The sequence below is a fragment of the Camellia sinensis genome, chromosome 2, assembly GCF_055761805.1.
Source record: "Camellia sinensis isolate YWXY chromosome 2, ASM5576180v1, whole genome shotgun sequence".
Classification (NCBI taxonomy): domain Eukaryota; kingdom Viridiplantae; phylum Streptophyta; class Magnoliopsida; order Ericales; family Theaceae; genus Camellia; species Camellia sinensis.
In genome coordinates, this window is record NC_138962.1 from 230,147,165 (window position 1) to 230,156,094 (window position 8,930).

Here is an 8,930-nt window from a genome sequence, read left to right on the forward strand (position 1 = left end):
CAAACTATTTCAGTGTTGATGCAAGATAAATGGCCCACGTTCGAAAATGAAATTAATGTGTAGTCTAATATCGAAAGCATGTTTAATGAAGATCGAGAGGTAGAACCCTAGCAATCATGCACTTATTATGCATAAGTTAGAGATTGATACAACGTAGATGTGTCTTTCTCTCAACTAAAAGATAGACAATGCATAAGAGGATGGCCAAAAATAAAAATAGTTTCCCACTTAGGTTATATATGAAAGCTATTATAGATTACCAATATGTCTTACTATTTAGATTCAGATCTCACTTTACATTAAAATTCTGGCATCACAACCGACAATTTAGATTTAAATTAGGAGCCTTTCCTCTGGCTATGCATGTTCCACCTGTAGTTTATGTTCTATGTTATGTTGTACTTGGGTTGGGTTGTGTAATATTTTAGGCAACTATTTGATAAGTGTAATGAATCTAAAGCTACTCATTCTACAATTACTACTGCTCAGGACATCTTCAACGTTGTATCTCTTTTTCATTAAATTTTAATAAAAATTTAAGTAAAAATTTCATTTGATATCAAGTATTTCAACGGAGGATTTTGAACTTTTATCAAAATATTGGTTGACAGGGTGGATGTCTGGCCGGCCAACTAGCCAGTATAATTTTTTTACAAATTTTTGCAAAGAGGCAGTCATCCGGGAGACATTCAGTAGTGAAAATCCAATGCCTATGAATAGTGATTTGATGAAAGGCACATCCATCCTCAATTTGATAAAAGATTTGAGAAATTTTGAATTTGATTAAACATTTGGTGTTGAGTTAGAACAATAAAAAGCGAGTTTTTTTTTTTTTTCAAATTTAAATTTAATAAAACATTTGGTGTTGAGTTGGAGATGGTGTGCTAGCAAGGCTGAGAACATTCGCATCAGTCTCAGCAAATTTTGAGTCAAATTATAATCCAAAATCTACTTTTGTATTTTAGCTAGTCTCTTTTTTATGTACACACTCCATCAAACTCTCTATTTTAAAATTCTATTTCATTAAAATATTATTTTTTATTCTTTTATCTTTTTTAATTTAAATATATAATAGATTAGTCTTAAAAGAGCAACAAATAACAAGCAAACAACAATAATACAATCACACAGGGAGGTCAACTGGCCGGACGACCGGTCAGGCCAATTTTGTGCATTTCCTTTCTTTGTTACAGGGCACTCATGGGACATTCGGGAGGACATCCGGGTGGACGACCGGCCATAACTTTTTAGCCTAACTTTTCTCTAGAAAATATAATAAAAAATAGATTACCGTATAAACAGTGCCTCAACAAATCAATTGAAGCACTGTAGCAAAGTCAAAATGAATGAAGAAAGTTAAAAGTCTGATGGGGCTAATATTCACAGCTTTTATTCTTTAGAATAGTTTCAAAACCATTATAAAAAGGCTAATGCGGATGCTATTAGGGATGGCAATAAAAACCGTACCCAATGGTTACCCATGGAGATCCTACCCGAAATAAATGGGTTTCCCCGATTTTTCTATCCATCGGGTCAGTGGGTAATCTAATTTAATTCCCCATCGGGGAATGGGTAGGGGAATGGGTCATCTCATTTCTCCGTATGTTTTGACACCCTCTGTTCAATTGTTCATAGCTAGGGTTTTCTCACTCTCTCTCACCACTCCTACTCTCCCACCCCCACTCCAAATCAGAGTTAAGCATCGAAAGCAGCTTGAGTTCCAGTATCAAAAGCAGAGTTGTCCGGCGATCTCGTTGGCGCTTAACACAGTTCTCCAGCGTGGTGAGTTCGATCTCTCGTTTCTCTCTCTCTCTCTCTCTCTCTCTCTCTTAGTTCGGCTATTTTTGCTTTGTTTTTGGGTCTGATTGAGTAACCCATATGGGAAAATACCTAGTTGATGATTGATTTTTGGGGAAATTTATTTTAAACTTTTGATTGATTGTCCTGGTTATTTACAAACTTGATGCTTCAGATACTGCAATTTGATGGCAAACACACGTCAAAATGGAACTTCCATAATTAACAACTTTCATTCTGTCTCAATCAGAATCAAGTGGCAGTGACAATGTCAAACTTATAAGTCATAATGGGTGTTTTAGTTGAAAATGAAAGGAGAATGAATGGATACATCTTCCTGTATAGAAATTCTGTGCAGAATTTTTGTTTGTACACCATCATCCTAACATAAAAAAACTAATGCTGTCACAATTTTTTAGTTTATTCATCAATCATTGGATGAATCCTAGGGCCTCTGAGACAAATCTCATCTGGGTTTCCAAAAACCAGGTATGTAAATGACTTTTAATCTAGCAAAACATAAAAATTACAATCTAAACAAAACTAACAGATTAAAATTTTTAGTTGGAGCAATTGAGGGTGCCAGGTCCAGTTGATATTCTCCTTCTTGTTACTCTCTTGTAAAATATTTAAAATTAACGCAATAATACACTTTGTAATAATAGTTTTGTATTCATAACTTTCTGTTATTTTTGGATACAATTATTATCGAAAGTCAAAAGCAAAGGCTAAAGTTGGTTGGGAGAATAAGAGGTACCCTTTATCTTTTGGCTTAAACCTTAAACCTCTTAAGCCATATGCCCATTTATTTTGTTTGTAATTATCTTGGCCTTTCGCTGCAGTCCATGGAAAACTACTTCAAAATATTTCTCAAGTTTGTCTTTCTTCTAGTTTAGCTATTGGTCCAAGTGCCACACAAAGACTTCTTCTTGGACTTTTAGAAATGCCACCCTCTTGGGCACCCAATGTGTTTGATGGTACATTTTTTCTTGAAGTTTAAATGGAGAAATTATTTGTTTTAAATTTAATAAGCCTCTTTTCGTGATATTTTAATATCTCTATGTATTTTGAGGATTTTGTACAAGCCTTGGAGTCATGTTATGAAATCTTAATATCTCATGTGTTTGAGACATCATAGTAAATTTGGACTCATGTTGATGAGTAGTGGACTCTTTCATTTAATGGCATGTAAGATGGACTCTTTAGCTTTCAGTCTATGAATTGAAAGACTAGTGTCTTGTATGCATGCTAATATCTCTTGATAAGGCATGGTCTTCTTTCTTATTTCATGAGCCTATTGTATAAGTTTTTAGGTGAAATGGAGCGTTTGAAGCACTTTGACCACTTCTAAAACTCAAAACACTTTTCTACCAAAATTTCCAACACATTGCTTGCGCAATAATCCATTTTTAAAGCTCATATATCTGAGACTATTTCAAACCACATTGTAAGGACTAGATTAATTTGAACCATTAATTAATGCAATTAAGACCTTGATTATTTAATTAATTCTATATTATACTTGGTTAAGTTAATTGCTATGCTACTTAATTTATCAATTTGTGTGAACGACTTTTCTGTTTCAGGTTAGGATGGAAGGATGGGTTTCTAGTACCTAGTAGTTGACCGTTTTTGTGTTGAAATATTTTTTTCGATATGGTAATATTATCTGGCTATTAGTGTCATTTATTTGTGTTTGGATCCCAAAATTTGTAAAATAGTACAAAAATTGGAGGAATTTCTGAGAAATTTGCATTTGGCGTAACTCACAAATCACCTCTCATTCCCTCAATTACCATTTTTTCTCACTTGTAAGTCTTGTATACTCTCCTTATGCCTATTAGATAGCAGAAAGTGAATGACAGAGTCTAATACATATAATGTCTCTCTCCTTCTTTTCTCTTCTCTTCTTTTGTCTCTTTTTCTCTCCATTGTTGGAGCTTGTTTGTAGAGTGTCTTGGACTTGGAGGCAAACCTTTGGAGACTTAAAGCTTGGAAGGAAGTTTGGCCACCACCCCATCTTATCTTCCTTACCCTTGTTTCTCTATTAAAGCTTCAACCGAGGTAGTATTTCTTCCGTACTTATTGTACGGATGAAATGTTAGGGCTTCTATTTGGTAAATTCATGTAATGAATATTTATGTTTCTTTGGCCTTAAAAATGGAGTTAATGCATGTTAGGATGTTAGATTTGAAAAACCTGAGCTTCAAATTTATTGTTATTCATCATTAATCCAAAGATGGTTGACAAGCCCATGAATCGGATCATTAAAAAATGAGAGGAAATGTGAGAGGCAGAGAGTTAATCGTCCACAGCCGATCTGACCACTCAAATGACTGATAGTGCATGTTTAAGACTATTTTTTGCATTCAACTTGCATTCCAACAACAAGCAACATGACTTATTTTAGTTAGGAACAGGCTATTTTAATAATTTTTTAGTTTTTTTGTTAAAATATGAGATAAAAAATTAGTATGTTTGGCATGATAAAGTAATGTGAGGTACCTATATAAAGTAATGTGGTTGGGCAAATCTAGCTCAGTTATTGATATTGAGTGAATAGATCTTCCATTTGTATCTATGTGAATCCAATTTTTGTTGAATTGAACTTGTTAATAAATCAATATGTAATTATTTTTAAAATACATATATTTTCATTGAATAGTCTTAGTACTTAATTTTTTTTCTTATTTTTCAGGTAATTCAACATTGGAATCAGTTGGTTATGCTACTATATATGATGAGATGGATGTGAATCAAAGTTGATCTTTCTTTTGCATTTCTCTTGTTGGACGGCTCAAACTTTTATAGTAGGATCTTTTTACATGTTATACATTGTCTTTCAATATATAGATGTGAATTAGAGTCGAGCAACATTGTTTTCTTTGATCTTTATTATCCTTGTGTAGGTTTTGTTGCTGGAGCGTTGCTGCTGTTGAAATGCTACCGCTGCTAGAGTGTTGCTGTTGTAAGAAACTTGTAAAGACTTGGAGTTGAAATGTTAAAGAATGCACTTTGTTAAATTGGGAGCTGAAATGCCAAAGAATGTGCATTGGGAGTTTAGTGTGTTTTGCTTCTAGTTGAATTAAGCCTTACTATGAACATCTAACTACTTTAATAATTTTGTGCAATTCGTTTATGATGTTTACAATTACACAGTTAGATATTTTGACATACATGTGTATTTAGAGTGAAGTTATCCATATGTGGGTTTTGGTTGGCAAAATGTTTTTGACATTATTTTGTTGGTACTGTCTTTAAGATCTTTGTTGTGCATTTTGATTTGTTACAATTTTTTTATTTTTTTGTGTGCTACCGTTGGGATGAACATGGGTAGCTATGTATTAGTGTTGGTTGATAGAGATCAACAAACAATTCCTTATTTATGCCGTGATGCAATTTATTATGGGTCTTATAATACTTTCTTCAAACAGGTTCTTTCACATTTTATTTTTTCAAACAGGTAACATTATAAATAGGTTCTTATAACATGTAGGGACGAGAGTGAGAGAGAGAGAGAGATGGTTGTAATTTTTTTTTTAATCTTCTACGTTTTTTCACTTTTTTTTTTTCAATTACTAAAACTTATTTGATTATTATAAAATAAACTTTTTAATTAATTAATTCATACGTATTTGATTTTGTTGTTGAATAAAATAAAATAAAATAAGATTGAATGTATATTTAGCTTTTGTTGTGAATCTTAAAAAAAAATTTAAAAAAATAAAAAAATAAGTTGTTAACATTAAATATATTAAAAAAGAAAGAAAAAAAAGATTAAAGGTATATTTAGTTTTTGTTGATGGTATATTTAGTTTTTGTTGTGAAGTTAAAAAAAAAAAAAAAAAAAAAAAGTTTTTAACATTAAATATATTAAAAAAGAAAGAAAAAAAATTGAAGGTATATTTAGTTTTTGTTGTGAACTAAAAAAAAAAAAAAAAGTGGTTGCTAACATTAAATATAAAAAATAAAAATAAAATAAAAATGGGGATTAAAGTGGATTGGGGAAAATCCAAACCCATTAGGAAATGGGGAGGGTGGTACCCATGGGGAATAGGGAATGGGGAATGGGGAAAATTTATTATAGGGGAATGGGGATGGGGAATTAATATCCACCCCATTTATCCCCATTGCCATCCCTAGATGCTATGAGATAACTAGGCCAAGTGCAAGTGCAATAAGAGTTGCTAAGGCTGCTATGTATTGCAGTTGCAGGACAGATATTGGTATTGATGCTGGTAGTACATCACCAACATATAGTTTAGAATGTTTGAGGGTCACAATTTTGTGGTCACAATGGCTTAAAACTGTTAAAACGACGTCGTTTTGGGTGCAAAACATGCCAAAACGACGTCGTTTTGGGTGCAAAACGACGTCGTTTTGACAGTTTTGAGACATTGTGATCACAAAAATTATGGCCATCTAGCATTGTTGTATAGTTTAGTTGTATGAGATGATTCTCCTGTAACAAACACTGTAACGAACTGAGTGAGTTAGGTGATTAGTTAGTACAATACGTGTATGTATATAAACAGAGAAATAGACTAGTTGAGTTAGAATGTGGTTCAGTTTTAAATAAAACATTTTGAAGTATTTCTCTCTATTTTTCTTTATTATTATCGCCCTATCTAAAAAGTTGACTATTTTAATAAGTTATTTTATTTTTTAGTTAAAATTTTTATATTTAAAAAGATGATTAGATTTTTTTATAATTAGATGTGATATTTGTAAGAGAAAAAATAAAATGATTATGAGTTTGATGTAATATTTTGTCTTATTAATTATTTTAGTCTATTTTATATTTTTGTGAATTTTAACCCAAAAAAAAAATGAAATAGTCACTTCCAAACAGGCCTATGTTACGTTGTGCTTATGCTCGAGCAATTTGTACTTTAATAAATTTGAAATTATTTTGCCATTTTTTTAATTCTTTAATATTCTCACTTTTTCAATCTAATAAAAAAAATACAGATTATTTACATGCATTTTTTTTTTTTTAAAGTCGGGACAAAAACTAACAAAACTGATATTCAATTTATATATATATATATATATATATATATATATATATATATATATATATATTTACAAATATTCTTTCATTTCCTTTCCATTTTTTTTTTTAATTTTTTTTTTTTTTTTTTTTGGTTCTTTTCTTCTTTTATTTTGTTCTTGTTCCCTACATACATACACATAAATATACACAACTGCACATAGTTTATATAAAGAGAAAAAAGAAAGGGGAAAACATGTCCTATCCAATAAGCATGTATGAAACAAGCATTTTTAAGCTAATAATAGTGCCTCTTTGGAGTACCACTAGCCAAAAAAAAAAACAATATACATATATTGATCAGAGTTTGTGTGAGGCGTGGTTCCAGTGGAAATAGTTACCGGAAAGGCTGCTGCAGTGATCTGAATTGGCCACCGAGGAAGAGGAAGATGATGAGGATGAGGATGAGTGCGGTACTCCATTGGCGCACTTGGCGACAGTCCTGACGCTCTCAATCAAGGCCTCTGTTCGAGAGTCGTGAGACAAAATCTCAGAAAGCTGGTCGGGGCTAATCACCAGCTTCACCTTCCACACCCCTGTGCTGTTGTACCTAGGAAGCACCTCTGCCTCCGACGACCTCTTCCCTCTTCCTCTTCCCCCTTGGCCTTGGCCTTGGCCTTGGCCTTGCCCTTGCCCTGGCCCTTGCCCTTGGTTGTCAAAGGACATCCGATACGGCGTAGTAACCATAGATGAACAAGTAGCAGTATAGTTACCCTTAATGTTGTTGTTGACGTGGAAGGTATCGGCTTGTTCTTGTTGTGGGAGAGTAGTAGTAGTAGTAGTAGTAGTAGTAAAGGTGGTGGTGGAGTTGGTGTTGGTGAGAGGGAGAAGATAGTAGAATTGGCCGGGGTGAAGATGTTCGTTGTGGAGGAGGGGTTGGGGTTGGGGTTGGGAGAAGAGGTTGTTGTTGCGGGTACGGAAGATGCGGTGGCCTGGGAATTCGTTGGTGATGCACTCGGCGGTGATGGGGGAGTAGAGCTCCATGATACCACCGTTGGATGTCACCACTTTGATGTTCATTTCTTCAAACCCTCCTCCGAACCCTCTAAACACGCAATTCCCCATCCCTCTTTGCTTTCTCAAATTCAATTATCATACACAATCCCCGCCTTTAGCCGCCGCCCACTACCAACATCGACTTGTTTTAAGGACGACGACGAAAATTTATGGGATTACTAGATGGGAGGTTTCTTGTCAACTTCTGCCTCCCTTACTCGATGAATCCCGTAAGTAAATTAATATAATGTTATATATATATATATATATTAGCGGTTGACCCATACAATGTACCTGTTATTTTTTAAAAAAATATATTTGATAGTACAATGTGTTATAAAAAAATAATTTAAATTTAAATTTAAAATTAAAATTAAAATTAAATTTTAATTATTTATTTTGATAATATTAACACTATCGTTCTATAAAATTATTACTTGATACTTATATATATATATATATATATCATTTTTAATTAAATTATTTGTATATTTTGATAATTTTAGTTTTATAGTATTATAAAAATGCAATTATCATATAATAATTTTGTATGATATATATTAAATTATAAATACTAAAATAAATACTTATTTTGATATTAAAAATAATAGTTAAATTAGGAGAAGAATTAGTAATATAAAATTAAAAGTAATTCTAACTATTTAATTTTCTTTTATATTCATTTGAAAAATAAAAATATGTAGAAATAGATATTATATAAAATTTATTAAAAAAATTAAATATATATATGTTGTAATTAGATTATGTTATAATGATTTTATATGATATATATATATATATATTAAATTATAAGATTATAAAATAAACACTTTTAATTAAATTAAAATATCAACTATATAAAAGAAATTTAACAACGATTAACCAAGAAAGAATCACATAACAACATTTATACCCAAAAGGAAAAAATAATGAAAACATCCAAACGATAGATACATCTCAGTATGTGAAGTGATTAATTATCTATAATATAATGTCAAAACATAAAAAAATTTATTGTTCAACAATTAAAAAAGTAACTCAAGCAGTAAATCTAAAATTTAGAGGTTCCTTGAGAGTATCATTG

The 8,930-nt window shown here is 31.8% G+C and overlaps 1 protein-coding gene and 1 long non-coding RNA gene across 6 annotated transcripts; one reads left to right on the top strand and one right to left on the bottom strand.

Annotated features, from left to right (window-relative positions):
- Positions 1 to 1,448: 1,448 nt before the first annotated feature.
- Positions 1,449 to 5,023, top strand: LOC114300279 (uncharacterized). Of its 5 annotated transcripts, none has more exons than XR_014362802.1 (5): positions 1,449 to 1,782; positions 2,217 to 2,286; positions 3,384 to 3,861; positions 4,496 to 4,607; positions 4,707 to 5,023. It is a non-coding gene; the product is annotated as an uncharacterized LOC114300279 (long non-coding RNA). The 5 variants fall into 5 exon arrangements; XR_014362805.1 differs by lacking the exon at positions 2,217 to 2,286 and having other exon boundaries at positions 3,384 to 3,608; positions 3,749 to 3,861; XR_014362801.1 differs by lacking the exon at positions 2,217 to 2,286.
- A 1,974-nt stretch (positions 5,024 to 6,997) lies between these two features.
- Positions 6,998 to 8,088, bottom strand: LOC114267170 (uncharacterized). Its single transcript, XM_028208176.2, has one exon. The coding sequence runs from the start codon at positions 7,913 to 7,915 to the stop codon at positions 7,151 to 7,153; it is 765 nt and encodes a 254-aa protein (XP_028063977.2). The 5' UTR covers positions 7,916 to 8,088; the 3' UTR covers positions 6,998 to 7,150.
- Positions 8,089 to 8,930: the final 842 nt, after the last annotated feature.

What these genes read in the sequence shown, in the direction of transcription:
- LOC114267170 (XM_028208176.2), bottom strand. Translation starts at nt 7,915, where the DNA reads ATGGGGAATTGCGTGTTTAGAGGGTTCGGAGGAGGGTTTGAAGAAATG.